Source organism: Paroedura picta, chromosome 4 (assembly GCF_049243985.1).
Source record: "Paroedura picta isolate Pp20150507F chromosome 4, Ppicta_v3.0, whole genome shotgun sequence".
Classification (NCBI taxonomy): domain Eukaryota; kingdom Metazoa; phylum Chordata; class Lepidosauria; order Squamata; family Gekkonidae; genus Paroedura; species Paroedura picta.
Window position 1 is genome coordinate 51,455,773 of NC_135372.1, and position 21,637 is coordinate 51,477,409.

General features: G+C 44.6%; 1 protein-coding gene across 10 annotated transcripts in view; it reads right to left on the reverse strand.

The window, feature by feature from the left end:
* The window catches only part of NTNG1 (netrin G1), a 269,958-nt gene that overhangs the window by 150,125 nt on the left and 98,196 nt on the right, over nt 1-21,637 (reverse strand). For all 10 annotated transcript variants that reach the window (XM_077332830.1, XM_077332831.1, XM_077332832.1 and 7 more), the window contains exon 3: nt 8,100-8,737. In XM_077332830.1, the coding sequence (XP_077188945.1) occupies nt 8,100-8,737 (638 nt within the window). The remainder of the gene's footprint in view (nt 1-8,099; nt 8,738-21,637) is intronic.

Here is a 21,637-nt window from a genome sequence, read left to right on the forward strand (position 1 = left end):
CCCTACAAGCATCAATGGTTTTTATTTTTTAATTTTTTTCTCATTTAAGGACAGACACAATTCAGAAGCTTTTGGAGCAATAAGTGCTGCATTCCATTGCTTCAGGTGTGGCAGCTAAAGACATGCAGCTAAGTGACATCAACCTGGGGAAACCAACAAGCCCTGCCTTAAAGAAACTGCTACATTCAACAGGCTTCGGGGAGGCTGGAAAGCTGAGGCAGTCACACAGTCCAATACCTCCCTCGGTCAAAGTCCCAAATTCAGCAATAGGCTGGAACTTTATGGGGATCTGCAATGCTCCCCAACACCACAAGCCACCTTCAAGATGCCAGGTCCACTTTAAATGCCTTTTGCAGACTTTTATTTCCTGACAGCTCCATGGCATTCTCCAACCACACAAAATATTACTCCTCACATGCATATGCATAGGCATACCTAGCACCTCCCTCTGTTGTGTGTAAACTCAGAGTATTTCTGAATGCCTGCCCTCAAGCCTCCATTCACACCAGTAACATACCAAGAGTGGTGCAGTGGTCTGGTCTGTCCCAGGTGTAGCCTGAGGAAGACCTCTGAAGGGAGCCCTCAAAGCCAGTGTCATGCTGCATCCAGCCAAATGTCTTTTTATTTTTAAAACTAGTAAATAAGCCCGCTGCAGTGTTAATGCAGCGGGCACTAGCGGGTCTTTGGAGTCGGCGGGGCCTGCGGGGCCGGCGTGGCCGTGGCTGAGGGCTCGAGCGGGGCCTGGGAGTCAGCAGGGCCGGCACGGGTGTGGGATGGGGCAGCACAGCGCAGCATGGCTTGGGCGGGTCTCGGCGGTGAAGATGCGGGCTTGGCGTGGTGCGGAGTGGCTCGTCGAGGCCCCCCGCCCGCGTCGGCAGCTACCTGGAGCCGTGCAGAGTCTCGTCGTGTGGCGGCGAGGGCGCGGCGTTGCGGCGAGGCAGCGTCCTGGCCTGGTAGAGGTGAGTGAAGTTATGGTGGCGGGGCAGGCGGCTGTGGATGAGGAGGAAGGGGGGCGGATCGGGAGGCGCTTTGCGCCTGCCGATTAGTCAGTCCGTCAGGAAGGGACCAATTGGGAGCCGCACTGTACGCAGCTCCCAATTGGTCCCTTGCCGCCGGACTGAAAATCGGAGGGCCCAATCAGCAGGCACTTTGTGCCTGGCGATTGGGCCTCCCGATTGTCATTCCAGAGGAAGGGGCCTATGGGCACCCTTCCTCATCACGGAGAGGGCCCACCTTTGGTGCCCTTAACAAAATATTTTATCCACTCTGCTAGGAGTGATTAAAGATGTGGCAGCTTGCAGCTTGCATCTGTAGTAAGATCTGTAACTTACCCAGGAGTGGAATGGAAAATGGCCCTGAAGCAAGCGACACTGAAGGGTCCTGCCATGCTATAAGCCAGGGATGTTTAGTTCAGTAACACCAACAATGGGCATCTGTTCACTCACTGTTTCCCCCCACAAACTGATAGCAAAGCAAGAGGAGATAACTAGTAAGCTGGCACCATTAGCTACTGTCAGTGAAGGAAGGGTCTGAACCAATTGGCCCTGGAGATACTGGTGGAGTTCCTATGGCTTGGCCAGTTGGCTCATGGTGGAAGGGAGAAGGGATGGAGGCTGGAGCATGCTCAGGGATTTTTGTTATCTTAGGTTAATGAGTTACCTAAATAGATCGGAGAAAATGTGCTTGGCTATATGATAGACTGTCAGACTCCCTATAGAAGAGATGAAACCCCAAATCTTCAGTGTAGTTTCTTCTGGATATCATCTGGATTTATCAGCTTGCTCTTTGTTCAAGCAGTGAGAGCAACCTGGATCAAAAGCTGTGCTGTTTCCTACTTGTAGGAGAAACAGATTAAGCTCTTATCAGTGAAAGGGAGGTAAGAATCCACATGAGTTGCAAGGAGGGAAAAGACCTCTGCAAGAAGTGTTTTATCAGTACCAGCTGAATGCAAAAAGGAAGGGAGAAATGAATTTGCATCTATTTAATATATTGGGATAGGATTACATAGCAGATTTGTAGTATGTGTGTCCAATTACTGGAAGATTTAACCAATAAACATCACCATCAAATAAATTCCCAACATTGTTACATTTAATTTTTTAGAATAAGTTTGTTATGTGATTATTTCATTTTCAAAAATCCTCTTCTGGAAGGCAGCTTATTTTAATTCACTTTCAACTGCCTTTCCCTCTTATGCTTGCCTCGTAATTATTATTTTTGTCTTCCTACTTCTATCATATGATGGTAAATTGGTTCTTCAGTTGCAGATTCAAACTCCATTTGAGTTTAGAAGGGAAGGGCAGAACTCCAGCAAGGAGCGGGGGACAGTTCTTCAAAAATGAATGTGATTATTCTTCATGCATGCCTAATTGTCAAGTTATTCTAAAAGTCAATACAACAAATGCAGAAGATAGAGACAGAGTTCAACGAGATCTGAACACAATGGAAAAATGGGCAAATGAGAACAAGATGTAATTTAATTAAGATAAGTGTAAAGTTCTGCATCTGGGTCAGAAAAATGAAAAGCATGCCTACTGGATGGGGGATACGCTTCTAGGTAACACTGTGTGAACGAGACCTTGGGGTACTTGTGGATTGTCAACTAAACATGAGCAAGCAGTGTGATGCAGCGGTAAAAAAGGTAAAAAAGGCGAAGTATTTGAAAGGTTGTCACTTGGAGGAGAGCAGGATGCCGTTTCTGTTGGCTGCAGAGGAGAGGACACGCAGTAATGGGTTTAAACTTAAAGTACAACGATAGATATCAGGAAAACATTTTCACAGTCAGAGTAGTTCAGCAGTGGAATAGGCTGCCTAAGGAGGTGGTGAGCTCCCCCTCACTGGCAGTCTTCAAGCAAAGGTTGGATACACACTTTTCTTGGATGCTTTAGGATGCTTTGGGCTGATCCTGCGTTGAGCAGGGGGTTGGACTAGATGGCCTGTATGACCCCTTCCAACTCTATGATTCTGTGATTCTGCAACATGAGGTTTTGGGGAGGGTTCTACGTGCAATTTAAATCAGAACAGTCTCCAGAACAGTACTTTGATCTTTACTGTAAATTTCCATCATATCTGTAAGCCCCTCATCATCAAATTAGAAATAATGCCTTCAGAGGGCAGGAAGAGGTCTAAAGTTTAGATCTATATATCCATGAATTTCACCCCTTTGATAGGGAGAGAGCAACTGAAATTGCACAAGGCATATGAAGCCATGTAACACTGCAACAAGTATAAAAGAGATCTCCAAATAACATTAACATTTGTCAGCAAAACAATAGCTGTGCATTTAAATAAAAATTATAAATCTAATGGCATTTTTCCAGTGTTTTGACATTTTACATTAATAACTTCTAATATGTGTTAGAGAAAGGGCATGAGAAATGTTAACTACAACACACTCTTGGGTTGTTGCTTTTTTTACAATTTGAATTATTTCTTCTCATTAAGAACACAATTTCACTGTGATACAGTGTTGATAAGTTCAGACCAACTTACTTCCTGCCTTATGTTTTCTCTGCTGAGTGATAAAAAGATAAGCAGATATGTGTACTAAATTGTATTTATTTAACAGTACTCAAAATACGGTATTAACACCTAAGAAATAAATAGACTTTCTTTTATTCTGAACAAGGACAAGTGAGAAGGGGTCTTTTGTACACATGGACAGCTAGAGACACTTTTTGGCCACAGGACTCCATCTGGTGGGTTTTTCTTGCCTCATATGGAGAACCATCTTCTCCTTGGAGTGCCATAGCTCTGCTCCTTGCCAGTGAAACCTGTCTCCCGACCCTTAATACATGCAGCCTGAGCTCATCTACATCAATACCAAGGTTCTAAGAGATGCCAGGCGACAGCACTGTAAGAGATGCTTTTGCTCTTTGCTCCCATGGCAGATGAATGCAAGTGCTTGTACCATAGTACCTATGCAAAAAGGTAATGGAAGTGGGCAGACTTCTGGAAAGAAAACACTGATAGAGCATTTCCGACCCATATCATCGTTTTGAAGATCAGGAACCAAGGCTTTGTGGATTGAGTATCATGGTAAATTATCCCTTTCATGCTCTGTTCCATTTTCAGTTGCTGTTACAGTGTTAACCAAATTTAACCCTGTTCATATTTTCAGATCAGTGTTAGTGTTGTCCTTCCAAACAAGAACTGGAAATTCAGTTTAACCATGTTTCTTAATGTTGGCTTAGAGGGCAGATGTGAACCCTAGTTTGGCACTTCAGATACTGCAGCAATCTATGGTAGTGCTAAACATAATTTGGAATGGATAGTGTTCAAGGTTGGGAGAGAAAACAAATTATGCTTGCCCACAGTTCATTTATAGTTTACCAAAACACACAGCTTGGGGGTCGTCAGAATTTAATCAGTGTGTGTGCAATGAATGGCTGGGGACCAGTGCTATTGCAAGGTTATTTGTAGTGTCCTAATACAAGAAATGAGTTCCTAGCACTATATTACGTTCACTCTGGTATAAAAACATCCGTGCTTAGGAATGGCCCATAAGACAACCAAGTCATATTTTGAGACTGAAAGCAATCAATAGATTGGAGCATAATCACAAAAATCAATTATCTTTTGCTGACAACAGCTCTTACAGAACACTCTGTATCCTTCTAATATGCTGAGCCCATTTCTTGGTTGGTATATATTTAGCTATCAATACTGCATTAAGGACACATTAGCTTCTTAAAATTTAAAATGACCAGGAATCCACAATTTATGTTAAACAACAAAATTACAGGTAACTGGATATGGTAAAGTCACAAATGAGTAATCTTAGTCATGTTTTCTTGTCCCCGTCCCATTCAGTAAGAGATCCTAATGCAGATTCCCACAAGGCAGGTCCAAATTTTAAAAATGGGTCAGTGCCCCTAGATCCTGAGGGTGAACTGGGAACACTGTGCATAGTGTCTAACACAGGGGTAGTCAAACTGCGGCCCTCCAGATGTCCATGGACTACAATTCCCATGAGGGCTCATGGGAATTGTAGTCCATGGACATCTGGAGGGCCGCAGTTTGACTACCCCTGGTCTAACACATGAGCAGCACAGCTAAGATCTGGGTGCTTATGTGAGCTCCATGAACACTGCACAGTGTGGAAGAGGATCAGTTTTATTCTCATTGGCTGTCTGAAGCTACAGGAAATGTGTGCACATAACTAGTGATATTCAAGACCTTGAAGTGCACGTCTATCTCTAGACTGGGGCTTTAGTCTGAACTTTAACTAGGCAAAAGCCAGTGAACTATAAAACATTTCCCCAGGAATCTATAACAGCAAGAATGATCAGGGAAAGGAATGCTAGTCCTGCCTGAGTTGTTAACATTAGCTGGAGAAAAGATATTTTCCCTGCCACCAGGCTTGCACTACAGACATAGCTTCTTGTACTGTTAATTCTGGATTACTGCAAGATTGTTTTCAAATAGCATAATGACCAAACCCCTCAGACCTGCCATAGTTGAATTGTTTGTGCCAGACACACCAGCATGGTGTAGTGGCTAAGAGCAGCAGACTCTGATCTGCAGAATGGGTTTGATTCCCTACTTCTCCACATATAGCCAGGTGGGTGAGTTTTGGCTAGTCACAGTTTGCTTAGATGTTCACAGATCAGCTCTCTTAGAGCTCTCTCAGCTCCACCTACCGCACAGGGTGTATGCTTTGGGGAGAGGAAGGGAAAGGAGTTTATAAGTTGCTTTGGGACTCCTTCAGGTAGTGAAAAGAAGAAGTGCCAGTTTTCTAATATCCTTTTTACTACCCAAAGGCATCGCAAGACAACTTACAATCGCCTACCCCTCCCCTTCCCACAACAGACACCCTGTGAGATAGGTGAGGCTGAGAGAGCTCTGAGAGAACTGTGACTGGCCCAAGGCCAGCCATCTGGCTGCCTGTGGAGGTAGAGTGGGGAATTAAAAAATCTGCCCTTTCTTCTAAAAACAAAGGAACCAAAGGTTTTCCAGAAAAACGTAGGAACCAAAGCATTTCCAGAAATTTTATTCTACCGCGAAAATGCTCCTCCTTTGTAGAAAATGTTTGTTTACTAACTCATGAGATAATCATTGTGGTCAGTTTTCATTCCATCCAAACAATAAGGGGACAAAACTAAACTCAAATCTGCTGCTGTGTGCTAGCATATCCACTCCAGGGAGATTCAGGGACTCACCACCTCAATCATTCTATGCAGAAAGCCCTTGCTTTTATGAAGTTAATAGGGGCAAAGCCCGTTGTAACCAGGAATACAATGAGCGTTAGAGCTTGGCGGTGGGAAGAGGAAGGGGAGGAGTTGTCCAGTCTGTAAGGGCATGGGGTTGAATGTATGTGTTGTGTGGGAGGTTGCGTGGCATGGTCACAAATGAGGACATGAGTGTGGAGATATGGGTGTCAAGAACCTGTGATATGGAATCTTCGTTGAGTGTGGGAGAGGCATAGACTAAAACCTTTGGGAATTGTGGCATAGTGGTTACAGATGAGCTTTCCAGAGCCATGTCTTCAGATATGTGAAGGGAAAATCAGACTGGACACTCTTCTTAGGTGGAGATTACATGGCAAGCAATTCCTCACAGTTTTTCATTCAACATCATTTCCCTTCTTGTGTGAATTAGGCCCCAGACACAGAAATGTCCCCCTGCCCTAATCCACGTGAGTTAGTCACAGTATACAGGTGTCCACCCTGTTCCTTCTGAAAGTTCAAGGGCCAGCTGCTTTTCTCTACCAGAAGGAGTCTCAAAGAGGCTTACATCCAACTTCCCTTTCCTCTCCCCACAACAGACACCCTGTGAGACTGAGAGAGCCCTGATATTACTGCTTGATCAGAACATCTCTGTGGTAAACCCAAGGTTACCCAGCTGGCTCCATGTGGGGAAGCGGGGAATCAAACCCAGTTCGCCAAATTAGAAGTCAGCACTCCTAACTACGACCTCAACCATTACATGACTTGGAATTTGAAGAATCATCCTCCCACCTAAGACTAACCTAAATGCTTTTTGGTTCCTGATGCAGAGAGTCAAAATGACACTCCTTCCTGCTAGCATTCTTCTGGACCTGACCCATTGAAATGAACAGGAAATATACAAAGGCAGCTTTAATCAGACTGTTGTCTTAATGATGCCCAATTACTTCTTGGCTTAGTTACCTCACCTTGACTCATGACAACTGGCCATGGTCACATTACAATCTACTTGTTCAAATAAAGTTAACCGATTACTTGCATTCTATGACATTGTATCTGAGGAAGCACACATACCTTTTATTCATACCTTGAATAAAACTTTGTTGGTCTTAAAGGGGCCACTGGACTCTACATTTGTTCTGCTGCTTCAGACAAACCCAGCCACCCACTTGAATCTGCTCCCAGAGAAACATTCTACCATCTGAGAACCACTGTTTTTTTCTTTCTTGATCCCTGTCTTTTGTGTGTGTTCCTCATAAGGCTAGGACCCATTCACACAAACCAGCCTGTGTCTGATGACCAAGCAGATTAATACACTCATCACAAATTTCTATCCTTGTGTTTGAACAAGAAATGATTCTGTAAAATAGCGATCCCCAACCTGTGGGCAGCGGACCACATGTGGTCCTTCGACTACTTGGAGGTGGGCCCCGAAGGACGCCTTCTCCCCCCCCCCTTCATTGTTGTGGCGTGTCTGTATCTTATTTTGAAGGGATGTTTAAACATTACCATAGCCATCAGAGAGCGCTAGGGCAGTGGTTGAGAGTAGAGGAGTACACTACCCCCCCAAACCGGGCCTCAGTAAAAGGCGTTGAGTGGTCCCCAGCGTTGAGTGGTCCCCGGTGATAAAAAGGTTGGGGACCACTGCTGTAAAACACAGTCAATACAAAAGTAAGCCAAGCAACAAAAGCTTGATCGGCTGCATTGCTGAAAATACGTGCACCAAGCCAGAAGACTCCTGGATATGAATGCTGAAGTGATATGCTGGGCTTGCCTAAGCAATAATAGTTTTACAAATGAGTCTCTAAAAACTGGGGAAATTTTAAATTCTAGCATAGACTAACAGCTTCATCCGCAGGGAAAGGGAAGATGGAAAACAGTGGTCATCTTCAAATAAAGAAATTAATACAGAAATGTTTTATATTTTCTTACCTTCCAACTACTTTTATGTCTGAGATCGCATAAAAGTAGCGGGTCAAATGGGCTGGATCCACATATACGTCCCCAACTGCAGGCCTGAGCAGTCTTATCCTCAAGTCTGTGACAGTAAAGAAATCTCTTAGATTCTTGGTTGTGTCAAGCTGGCCATACAAAGAAGCCATATTATGAAGTCGGGGCCCAGCAAAAAATGCAAACCTATCCTTAATCTCAAAATGGATGATTTTACTGTTTGCCATGTACCCCGTAGAATATTCTTCTGTGCAAATGATTTCAAGAACTGTGTGTTGGGATAAATCCCTCACTGCTTTTGGTTCCATATTGAAAGCGTTTAAACAGTCTGTAGCATAGTATTGGTAGGGCTGCCATGTTCGACCGTAGTCGAGGGATTTCTCTAGGATCATTTGGTCTGGACGGCTGGATTCAAAGGTGATGACTATGTTGTCTGTTAGCTCGATAGTTTTGTTCCAAGAGAGAGTGATGTTAACCTGGAGAGGCTTTGGGTAATCTTTCCATGTAGTAGACTGCCAAAAGGTGTAAGGATGCCTTCCTTCGACATCAAACATCAGTTCAGGTGGATGAGCCAGTTCATCTATAGCAGCGTCACACTCATTACACATGTAGGGGTTCCCCTGTGAAAAAAGGACAAAAGTTACTGATGCAATTTTTTAAATATAGTTTTAAGTCAATTTCATATGCCATAGTAACTGATAAAGGGACAAAGGGTTACCTATCAAAGAAAAAGAAATCAAAGGTGTCTGGACTGTCCATCATAATGGAAATAGCAACGTGGGTGTAATTATCTGATATGAGACATTAGCTCATAAAGTGTATAATAAAAAGTCACAAATCCTCAGCTCAAATGTACATATAGACCAGCAGTTTTCAACTGCTCTTACCTTGCGACCCCGAATGCGGCAGCGATGGAGTTGGCAGCGGCAGCGAGCGCATGGGTGCGGGCTGTGTGCAAACACACGCCGGCCCGGCACCGGGCTGTGGCTCCCTCTCCTTGCCCCCCCCCCCCCGCAGTGAAAAAATTCCCTGGCCGCAAGCAAATCGGCCGCCAAAGCGGCCAATTAGCTTGCGGCCCGGCAAGCTTCTTTTTGCGAAAGGGGGGGGGGGAAAGGGAAGCGTGGCCACCGGTGCAAACGCGCATGTGAGGCAGGTCCGTGCATGCGCATTTGTGCCATGTGCAGCCACAGATGCGCATGCGCCTTTGCGTGGCAGTTTCAGTTTTTTTTCCAAAAAAAGAATCATTACAGATATTTTGAGAGAACACATAGCTTGTTCTTAAATCCCACTGGTTTCAATTTTAGGCACATTGTTAAGTTTTGGCAGTGTTGCAACTGTGACTCAACTGAAGCACATCTAGTGGTGATATTGGCTTTAGCAGAACTGGGGATCCTCTGGAATTATAGCTCATTTCCAGTCTAAAGAGATCAGTTCCCCTGGAGAAAATGGCTGCTTTGGAGGGTGGACCTCATTGCATTATACTCAACTGGAGTCCCTCCCCCCCAATCCCTCCCACTTTCCAGTCCACCCCCGAAGTCTCCAGGTATTTCCCAACCCAGAGCTGGCAACCCTCCCCAGATACAGTTCTGCAACTACTTCAGGCATTATGTCTGAGGCAATATATTACATGTGTGGTCTGTCACTTTAAAACCGCCTTCCTGTTGTTTAGTTTTTAAAAAAAGGTTTGATTTGTTTATCAGAACAAAAGCTCTCCTGCTTTGTTTCTTCCCCCATCTTATTTATATATTTTTGTTTAAATAAACCTTCCCACACAGTTGGGTGCTTAGCAAATGTTAATGCTTGTCTCAGTGGGACTTGAAAGAGAGAAAATAGTTTATTTACCTTGAATAAGTTGCCTGTAATCAAGCCGCACACCCCCAAGAACAATGAGCGAGTGTCTAACGGCTGAGTGGTTCTGATTTGTTTCACAACAATGCAGGATGGCAAAACCAGGAACATTTCTTTTTCTTTCTTTTTTTAAAATGCAAACGTGTTGCTCAAGAGCTCAGTTAATAAAAACGGCCCCTTCTAGGGCAAATGCAACCACATCAGCCATACAGAATGCGTGAGCTCTTCTCTCAAACCATACCCATTATAGCCTTTCAGTTTCCCTTTTGTCCCCTGGCCTCAAATACATCATGCTTAACAGTTTGCCTGTTTAGTGATGTCTTCCTTTAAAGACATTTACGCTGTTTGCCACAAATCATTCGGTTGTGCTACTCACTGCATGCTCAGGGGCTTGATCCAGACATCTGCTCCCCTATTAGCTAAAGGCTAGTGAAGTACTTCATGTAAGACATTTTCTTTCCTCCTGTAGATGTTGGCTCCAATTTATCAGGACAAGATAATCCTCCACTTGATTAGGTAGGTAGGTGATGACAGCCGCTCCATCTGGAAAGCTGCCGAGGAGGTAGCTGGAGATATGAACTACGTGTTTATATATAATCTTGCCAATAAATGGACAGCTTTTACTGTGGTTTTTTTTTTTTGTCTGTGGCAAGGAGAAAGTGAAATATTCTCCTCTTGACCTTTTGATGCATTAACTTGAGAGCTGCCACCTTTGCCACTGCTCCAAAAAGGCTATCGCATCAGGAGGCTGGGAGAGTTGCAAAAAACTGCTGCAAAGTCCTGAGAGCATTACAGGAGAATGAATCAAGTCTTCTAAATCATTGATACACAGGCTCAGTGACTGGCAAGCTTACACTGAATTAATGCCACTGCAACTAAATACTCGCCCAACCAGTGACAAGCCAGTCAGAGACCATGATCAGCTTGCAAGGGAACCACACAAACCACACAAACTGTTGTTTACTACCCAAACGACCTTATGTGCTAACAAGATGCATGGGAAATTGGAGCAGCAGGCCTGAGAAGGTCTAGACCAGCGATCTTCAAACTTGTTAAGCCTGTAGAAATCTCAAGATGCACACCACCACCAAATGACTGCTACTCTGAGCAATTATTAAATGGTTGGCTTCACATTGTCAGGAGACTGCAAACCAGCCAGCTGTTTCTGTATAGGTACTCCTTACATACAGAAAGGTGATTTCCTAGGTTCATCTAGATCACCTACTCTAATGGAGAAAATTCAAGACTGGCTCTTTGCTTTGGGAAAAGAGATGCCTTGACAAACAAGCAAATGGGAACCCTGCCACCTGTGGGTACACACTGGAGTTCACTGGTCTGCAGTCACTCTCTTTCTTCAAGAAACATACCTGGATTGCTTACAGAAATGAGTAAACTGTTCTTTCCTAAAGTTTTTCAGTTACTTGTAGGAGACCTTAAAGCAGTGGTCCCCAACCCCCGAGCCGGAGATTGGTACCGGTCCATGGATTAGTCGGTACCGGGCCACGGCTCCTCCTCCCCAGTTGCTGCCTCGGGGGCTGCCCTGCCACTAGCTCACCTTTGGTGCTCTCCAGCGGCCACCATGGGTGGGGCTCCCCCTCGGCGTGGCACTGCACAGCTGCTGCTGGCAGCGGCCCCCAGTGGGCGGCAGGAAGTTAGGGGCGCTGGTGGGAAAACAAATGGAGCAGGGGCTCAGGCAGTGGTGGAGACGTCCCTTGGCAAAAGCCTACCCCCCCCCCTGGGACTCAGTAAAATTGTGAAGCATTGACCAGTCCCCGGTGGTAAAAAGGTTGGGGACCACTGCTTTAAAGGACCCTTTAAGAAACATTCACCCTCTATGGATCCTGAACATGCACATATTTACATACATAAGCATATAAAATAAAGTAGGCAAACAATATTTGGAAAAGAGAAGTTGATTCTGTGGCTGGCCAATTCCATGCATTCAAGTGTAATGAAGAAAACTGCCACCACATAAAAAATAATTATATAACCAATCAGGGCAGTATTCATTGGAAGGAAGTTGTTATTCCTTGTTACTTCATTTTATCTGGATCATGTCTTATCTGTCACTTCCCCACATGCCTATTAAACAGAACTGCCCCTTTAAATTTACTGAGGAAACAATTATACATTATAGGTAAGATTAATAATTAGAACAAGGCATTAAAAATTAGTTTACTACATTTAGGAACTCAAGCTTGCCTTTTGTTTATACACACAGCATTAATGTTGCCAGATCTATATATTTTGAATATATATAAATAAACATTTTACAGATGGAAATCAGAATTAATTGATTAACTGACTTAAAATTATAGCTAGCTGTCTGCCTCAAAGTCTATCAACAGATGGCTTGCCTTGTTGTTGTTATTGTTGTTGTTGTGGCTTTCAACCATTCAGTCATGTCTGACTCTTTTTGATACCATGGCACACCTGTTGCCATGATCCCCAGTCCCATACTGCCTCCCTCAGCTGTGCAATGTTCTGACCAGCGTCCATTTTGATCATGTCCTGCCTGGGTTCCAACTAACTTGTATGCTAGCTTCTCCTTGGTGAAAAAGCAGCTTTATTGGGACACTAGAGGCAAAGCCCGTTGTATCCAAGAATACAATGGGTGTTAGAGCTTGGCAGTGGGAAGAGGAAGGGGAAGAGTTGTCCGGTCTGTAAGGGCATAGGGTTGAATGTGTGTGTTGTATGGGAGGTTGTGGTGGCGTGGAGACAAATGAGGGCATGGGTGTGGAGATATGGGTGTCAAGAACCTGTGGTGTGGAATGTTCTTCGAGTATGGGAGAGGACTGACCTTTGGGAATTGCGGCATAGTGGTTACAGATGAGCTTTCCAGAGCCATATCTTCAGATATGTGAAGGGGAAATCAGACTAAGAGACTCTTCTTAGGGGGAAATTACATGGCAACCAATTCCTCCCAGTTCTCCATTCATTTCCCTTCTTGTCCCCCTGCCCTAATACACATGGGGTAGTCACAGTACACAGGTGTCTTCTTCTCTCTCTATTTTTTTTTACTGTTGATAAAATGTTATGTGGCCAAATGCTTCTTTCACAGCTACTCCTTAGAAGAAGAAGAGCTGGATTTTTGTACCCTGCTGTTTACTACCCAAAGGAGTCTCAAAGTGGTTTACAAACACCTTTTCCCTTCATCTCCCCACAATAGACAATCTATGAGGGATGTGGGGCTGTGAGAGGTCTGAGAGAACTGGGAATGGGCCGCAGTGACCCAGCAGGCTTCAGGTGTCTCAAAGCAGTTTCCAATCATCTTCCCTTCCTCTCCCCATAGCAGACTCTCCGTGAGGGTGGTGGGGTAGAGAGCCTCACTTGGAAGATGGCAACCCTAAGAGAAGGTCCCTCTGTGCACAGCAGTCTTGACCTTAGTCAGGTTTATGCACACTTTGGTAGTGTGGAATTCCAAAAGATGAATCTACACCAATATGGCAACCTTACCTCCTCTCTGCAATGTTTTCTTGACCTAAAATATGTCATGGGGTGCTAGGTAGCTGGGGGGGGGCATTACACACTTTTGAGGCCCCACTTTCAGACTTCAAGGAATATGTTCAGACCAGGAACAGCCAACCTCCAGGCAGGGCTTGGAATTGCTACTCATCTCCCTACTATACAGACCACCTCTGCAGGCAAAAATGGCTACTTTGGAGGGGTGACTGTGTAGCATTGTATCCCCCTGAGGTTTAGGGAAGCCAGCCTCCAGGTGGGGTCCGAGAATCCCTTGGAAGTACAGCTCATCTCTAGGTAGTTATGCTGAAGGGAAAGCTCTTGTCCCTCTCATGCACCCTTTCAAAAGGAATGCACATGGCCCCAGAATCCACTTGGTTGTTTGGCTGGTGATGTCTGCCCTTCTGAAGCCTGAGACCTACTGCTACCAACTGCAATACTTGTTGTCTGCAAGGCTAAGTCGTTGCCTAATAAAAGTGGATCACCTAGTTTCCCCAAAGTCTGACTGTCTACTTTCCTGTAAAGCTAACTACACTTGAAATTCTGGGCCACTTATATCTTTGAGTTCATAGGAGTTTTTATTTACCAGGCCAAGCTTGAAAAAAGTCACTTTAGTTCCCATGTCTCTCCAGCCATTTACTTGTTCACTATTTACAGTTTCAGACTGTAAATATTCTATATTTAGATCTTCCTGAACTTTCCAGAATCGCAGGATTGATATTGGCCTGTCTGTCTCTCTGCCCCCCAAAATACCAACAGTTGCTGGTAAGGGCTGGCCAAAACCCATAGCCCAGGAGGGACATACCCACAACCACTCCGTCCCAACCACAGCTGTGCAGGCAAAAATGGCTACTTTTGGAAACCAGACTCTCCAACCTAGGAGTAGCCAACCTCCAGGTGGGGCCTGGAGAGCTTTTGGAATTACAGCTCATCCGCAGAGTATAAAGATCAGCTGCCCAGGCAGAAAGGGTTCATATGGAGTTTGGACACGGTTGAGGAGAAGAAACATTTAAGGTCTCCCACGTAGGTTGTTGTGGAGTTGAATCACTTGAGGCCTACTGCACAGAGTTGTTGTGCAGATGAAAGAGGAGGCAAAAGAACCTCTGCAACAGCTTCTAGTTTCACCTGCACAACAACTCTGCGTGGTAGGTCTCAAATCTGCAGAGAGTTGCTTGGCTGTTTTTTTTCCCTCCAGCAGCATGGCCGGCCACAGCAGTATTTTAAGAGAGAAGGAGATTTTCTGTGGTCTCCCTGTCAGCCAACTGTTTGGCAGAAGGGGAAAGTCCCCCCCCCTCAAAAAGAATGCCCACCCCCATGCCCTCAGGCTCCCCTGCGTTACTCTTGGAAATACCTTCCTCCCCTCAGTCAGGGCCTGTCAGAGGCTCCTTTGCAGGAGGCCTGAAGGGAGGGGGGAGGGAGCACACTCACCAGCCTCCTGCCAGCTCTGTCAGTGTTCTGAGGCAATTTACAGTTGGACATGACAGTTAGGACAGCCTTGGGTGAAAAGGGCTAGTGCATCCTGTCCAAGCCTCTGTTCTCATCCCCCTTGGCAGCCCTACTGACCTCCTCTCCTTGTGGTAGTCTGGAGCAGACTGGCAGCGATGTCTCCAGATTGCCCCTCAGTGGGCGGGTTGGGAGGCACTTCGCACCTCCTGACTGGATGGAACTCTGGTCTCTCCTTCGTGCCTTCCAATTGGCACCTTCGCTAGTCAGTCCAGGGCCAAAGGGCCAATTGTTGGCCCCCCCATCCCGGACTGAGCCCACCCCCACACCCCTTAGCCTTTTATTTATACCGCGGAACGTTGTTTACAGATCAGGGATATCAAATGACAGAAAACCAAAGCTACTGAATGGTGAATTACAGTTTCATTAATCTGTCCTCACAGCTCGCTTTGGTTTCCTACAGCATACCCAAGAAACCCCTAATTGCAGATCTATTATGATGCTTCATGTTAAAACGAAAGCCACACACAGGCCCCCAGATGCTGGCAGACAGCATGTTTTATGAAGAAGAATGGATAACCTAAATTGTATGGCACTATAGCAGTAACTGCTAAAGAATCTTAAACAGCTGAATTGGAAAAAAGAAGCTGACCTTTCTGCCTGGTCTTTGAGCAGGTGAGATAAATCCCCAGGAACTCAGTCTTCCATGCAACACTTTGCTCACCTTAACTTAAGTAACATTCAGAACAAAGGGCAAGGGTCTGGGCAAGAACTGATGGAGGAAAGAGACTAGGAAGGAAATTTATTTATTTATTTTATTTATTTAGATTTATATACCACCCTCCCCGAAGGCTCAGCAATATGGCTGTGATAGGGGCACAATATGGGATCAGTGCGTTAACCTAAGACCAAATTTGGGCCACCTTCCCTTTGTCCAGGAAACACCCTGATAATGTATAAAAATGTACTCTGTCCAGTGCTATGAGTCACACTTCTAGGCAAGCACAGAAGAAGCAAGTTATTAACTACTGAGCACAGACTTAATTATCCTGACGAACTCTAACTTCTGTAAAATAAGTCTTCAGCCGCTGTAGTTGGGCAGCAGCAAGAAACCCTAGAATAGCTAGGCAATGGGATTCTTGAGAGCTCCACTTTGATTTGGGTGCATTTCAAACTGGAACTGGATGATCTGGGGTTCAGTCTGAAATGCATCCATTGTTTACATATGAACTCCCCAAATGTGATTTTTAAAAATTCACTTGTAGGCAGAGCAAGACGGATGTAAATGACAGCTTTGTCCTTCCTTTTAATGTATTTCCCACAATCATGTCAGCGATACCACATTATTGAAATTGTTGTGTAAGCAAATCACTCTAAATGAGCTTCATGCTGAAATTACTCCTGATAAAGCAAAAGAATTCAATAGACGCATTTTATTTGATACCATAGCACTTAAATGATGTTTTAGGGAGTTAATGATTTGATGATTATCGGGGAGGGGGGGAAACGAGAGGTTAAAGACAGTCTTAGGCAGAAACTAGACAAATTTTCATGGGGTGACATTTTTGGAACTGTAGGAAGGAAGGGAGAGATCTAAAACTATTTTTGGAGTTTTAGGAACAGATGAAAAACTATCACAAGGAGTCTCTATAAAATAGGGCATGGGTGTCTCTGGGAACTGCAGTTTGGAACCACCATGCAATGTGATTCTCACAGATTCTCCCCCTTCTCACCATAATGAAGCTGGTTTCCTAAAAAAACTTCCATGACATGATAAGTCACTGAATAAAGTCTCCCCAATCCAACAGAGCAACCACTATTTGGGATGGGCAGGAACCGGCTCAAGAGCCACAATTCAGGCCAATATCAGGACAGTTCAAAACTCAGGAACCAATGTTCAAAGACGGTGTATTCCCCAAACACTTGCTGGACTTTTGGATAGTTCAGTTTGGGTGTTCAAAGGCAGACATTTAACCCTTTAATTCTCCTCCTAAAAAAAGGATGGGGAGTAAAACTGGTCAGTCATTTAACCCTTCAGTTTTGCTCCTTGCTGCTTGAAGTGGGGGAAGGGGAGCAAAACCAGAGGGTTGAATGAAGCCTCTTCCTGGGTCCCCATTCCCTTTCTCCTGGCCACAGTGAGCAACAACTGAAAGAAAGGTGGAAAGGAAGTCATTTCCAAGGTGATCCTTGTCCTCAGAGGGAACTGAACTTTGTGGATCAATTTGTGCCGGGCCAGTTCAGTTTCAGGTTTGGTCTGTGGACCCCAAGCCCTGAATCACCCTTTTTAGGTTCATATCCATTCCTAATTACTATGCCAGACTATCTCATGCAGGAGCTGTGATCTTTACACTGATGTTCTGGTTGATCCCACTCTTTGGAACTTCCTACCCTTTTAGCTTCAAGCAGTGCAGCATCAGCAGTTTTCTTAAATAATGAAATTTATTGGCATTATAACACCATTAAGAATCAATGCCATTTCTCAGCATGTTTTCTAAGGGAAACATCACATATGCCAGTTTGAGACGGGAGCGGAGAAGGCATCAGGGAGCTATCTTGTCAATGGCGGCCAGCATTCTGTCATGCAAGTCACTGACCAGACTATGTCTGACCATGGTATGGCCTTAGCCAAGACCAGATCCATGTCCAACACTGTGCTGAAAATGAGATCCAGGGTGTGGCCTGCTTGATGGGTAGGAACAACAACAAATTGCCAGAGCCCTAGCATCGCGACAGCTGAAACTAGGTCCAGCCCATTTCTAGAGCATGGCAGTTTGGCATGGACGTTAAAGTCTCCCAGAATCAGAAGTCTAGGGAACTGTAAGATGCTATCTCTTCTAGCAGGGCGTCTGGAAGTGCATTGGGTGCACAGTACACTAGCCAGATGGCCATGCTCTCGATTAAGTCCCACTCGAGGCCTACACATTCAATTCCTAGAATTAATGGCTCAGACAGAACTGATGGACAGAGAACCCAGAAGGGACTAGTTCTTTAAGGGTGACAGTCTCACCCTCTCTGACCCAGGTCTCCATCATGCAAGCCAGGTCCACGTTGTTCTGTGCAAAGTATTCTTGCAGTGTGGGTCTTATTCTTAATTGACCTAGCATTGCACAGCATCAGTGTTGGAGGTGGGTTGATCATCTTGCCTCCGCTCTAGTATCCCGAGGGACTGGACGGAGATTTGAGTGAGTCCGAGTATATCTATAGTTCGGGTCTCACCTCCTCCCATCGCTGTCTCTGCCTCTTCCCCTCAGAATTGGGATCCCTGATCCCCTTGGCCCCTCTGTTGTTACCACACCCTCTGTTGTGGCCAATGTATGTAACGTGTCCATGTATGATGGTTGTTGGTAGTTTTGAGATTTGATTACTGTTTTCACAAGGGCCTCAGTAAGTGCTATTTCTTGTTTATTTCTAGGGTTCTTCTGGGCTCTGGTTCTTGCTTGAGTATTGGTTGGTTTCTGGTTGGTTTTGATGATTTTAGTGTTTTTTTGGAGGGATGGCCCCAATTGCTAGTAAGCATCTCAGGGCTGCCCAGTTTGGATATTTGTTAGGTGTAGGATGTAATATTTTGAGTTTGGAGAGGTGGCCCCAATTGCCAGCTTGGCCCCTCAGGGAGTGCCCAGTTGTTTGGTTGTGTGTTTTTGTGTTTTGATCAAATTTTGAACCTATATTGTGTGTGGGTGTAGGGTGTCTCTTGGGTTGCTTGGGGTGTTTTTGGTTTCATTTGTGGGCTCTTTGATTTAGGTAGGAACAATCAGTCTGGGAAGGTTAGGATGGGCAAGTCAGTAAGAATTAATCAAAGTCAATCAATATGGAGTTAGATAGATTAGTTAACTGAAAGCCAATGTCATTTTCCCCCTACTCTATTTGTTCCAAGATGGCTGTGGTTCCACACCCTGGTCATTTCATATTATCATAGAGTGGAGGGGCTATACTGGCCATCTAGTCCAACCTAGTAGTTAATCTAGCCCTTCTGCAGTGTACACATGTACTAACAGCTTCTTTTCAAAAAATCTTCCTGCCTGACATAACATTTAACCACAATGCTGACGTTCCAAAGTGTGATGAGGGAAAAATAATAACATCATAATGTTATCTGCTGAAACGTGCTAATTAATAGCAATCCCAATCATTCCCAGAGTTACTGTGAAAATAACACATATTCTTCAGAGTGTGGTAATATAGGGCGGGGAAGGGGGGACAAATCCCAAGATTTTTCTATGCTAGTTGTCAGCTAAGTATTTAGAAGCAGTTTCTGTTCAATTATTTAGACATCTTTTAACAGTTTAAATATTGCTTTAGAAATGAATAAAGGCTTCCCTTTTGGTCCAGCTGAAGGACTGTTACTTGGATGTCTTTTGCTAAGATCTATTCATGGCTGCCTGCTGGTCACAAGATAATTAGCTCCAGTTGCTTATGCTCGAGTTTGTTAGATGTCACTCGCTGGGGGAAAAAATGTGCTTTGTTTTGACAAGTAAGGGAATGGCTTTCTCCCCCTTGCATTCGTTACAGCATTAGGAGCATTAAGAAGGATTATCACAGAGGCATTAAAACATGTAATCAATCCCTTTAACAAAGATTCTTTCAGACTGCTTTCCTGCCACCCAGATTCTAAACATTCCTGGGAAGCAAGTCTAATTGATTTCAATGGAACTTTATTTCCAAACCATGGTTAATATATCAAAAATGTGACACTGGAATTCTGGCTTTCCAGGAAGCCACACTATCTCAAGTATGTAGAAGGCAGCAGTAATTACACCAATGGTGCTAGAGGGGCTCTCTGCACATACTCAGACAACCCTTTCTGTACAACTGCCCACCTTATTGTTGCCAGTTTGGTGTAGTGGTTAAGAGTGGGGGCCTTCAATCTGGGAAACCAGGTTTCATGCCTCACTCCTCCACAAGCAGTGAGCTGGGTGACCTTGAGCCAGTTACAGTTCTCAGAGCTCTCTCCACCTCACCTGGACTGAGTATGCATGTTCCCTTAACATGGGGCATCGGAAGCCCTAAAGTGGGCCAGGGCCAAGCCAGTGGCAGCATCATACATAAGTGGAGATTTGCCCTGCTGTCATGCAGGTACTGGACTGGCCTTTCCCACCCGCCAATGTTTGTCCTGTTTTGTTATATTACAACCTGAAACTAAGTTGGCTTGGGGAAGGGGTTAGTATAATTTGCTTCTCACATGCCTACCACTTGGAAACTGAAAAATCTTTTTTATTGTGACACAAACAGTACTCATGACAAGAAAAAAAAAACAGAAATCATGACTACGCAATCTGACAGCCATATTCTGGACCACCTGCAGTTTCTGAAATGTCTTCAAAGGTAGCCCTGCATAGAGTACAATACAGTAGTTCAATCTCGAGGTGACTGTTGAGTGAATTAGCTTGGCAAAGTCTGCCTGAAAAAGATAGGTGGCCAGCATAACCTGGAGGGAAAAGATCAGCCTACCAACATGAAACTGCTGTGTTTTTTTTTATTACTGACCCACAAGATACTCATATGTACCTATTCCTGCTGACTCTGTCTTTTAATATCTGGGGCCCTGACTCTGCCTTTTCCCATTATGAAGACTGGTCATCCTATTGTGTAGTTTGTGAACCCAGGACTTGTGTTCCTTCATCTCGGAATTGTTTTCCTCATACTTTCTGAAAATACACACTGTCCTCTCTGTTACTTCCTCTTCAGCATTTCTGGGTCCTTTTTGATTCTTTCAAAATCATTCATCCGGTCATTGACCCTTCTCCTCAGACAGAGTTACAACAGTTAAAAGGCTGAGCCATAATTCATTTATGGTGCTTCTAGATTATATTGATTATCCATTGATCACACAGGGTGGACAATGGACAGGAATCCCTCTTTGCCAAGCCCTTAATAGCTTGGATGATATGGGGGTGGAGATGAAATTTAACACTGGGTAGTAGGGATTGGATGTGCAAGCCATGGAAATTTCCAGTGATTCATGGATTCATGGATTAAATTGCACAAAGTTACAGGAAGGCTGCATTCTTGACTCTTGTGGAGATGACCATGAGTCTGCTGCAATCCTGGGAATTGTAGTCCATGGACATCTGGAGGACCACAGGTTGACTACCCCTGCCTTAAATGACTAAATTTGGTCCTGATTTGTGTGTTGTAATAATGCTAGCCAAGCTTGGAGGCAGAGTGGCTTTGCTGAGAGCACTGAAACCCAGAAAGCTATATTTTAAACATGTATTTCATTCAAAATATGAAACAATCACAATCCCTAAGAGCATACAACATTCAGTGTAATAAACAGATTATATAGAAAATAACAAGAAGTGAGATAAATAGATTATAAATAAATTTCATGATTACTTAGGGCAGCCTCTATCTGTAAAAACAGTGTGTGGAAGGAGGGCTGTAAGAACTGCACCACTACTGGTCCACCTGAATTTAAAAACAGCCAGGGTGGAGGTGGAGGTGGAGGTGGAGGTAGAGGGAGGTGGGCGTGGCTGCTGTGGGCAAAACAATCTTTCTTGTCTCCCTGGGCCTGAAAACTGATCAAAAGGCAGAGCCAGCTAGAACAGAGGAGAACGAATTGCAAGCAAAGGAGGCTGCCAAGGGAAGGCTTACTGAGAGGCGGTTTGCTCAAGAAGTGGAGAAAGAAGCTCTGGACTGAAGGCAAGGAGGACCAGGCAGCAAAGAGTAACTCAAGGCAGAGCTGAGCCCTTGATGAGGCAGAGCCAACTTGGGAAGGACTGAAGACTCAGATTAAAGAGACAGTACTCCTTATAAAGGTAAAGGTA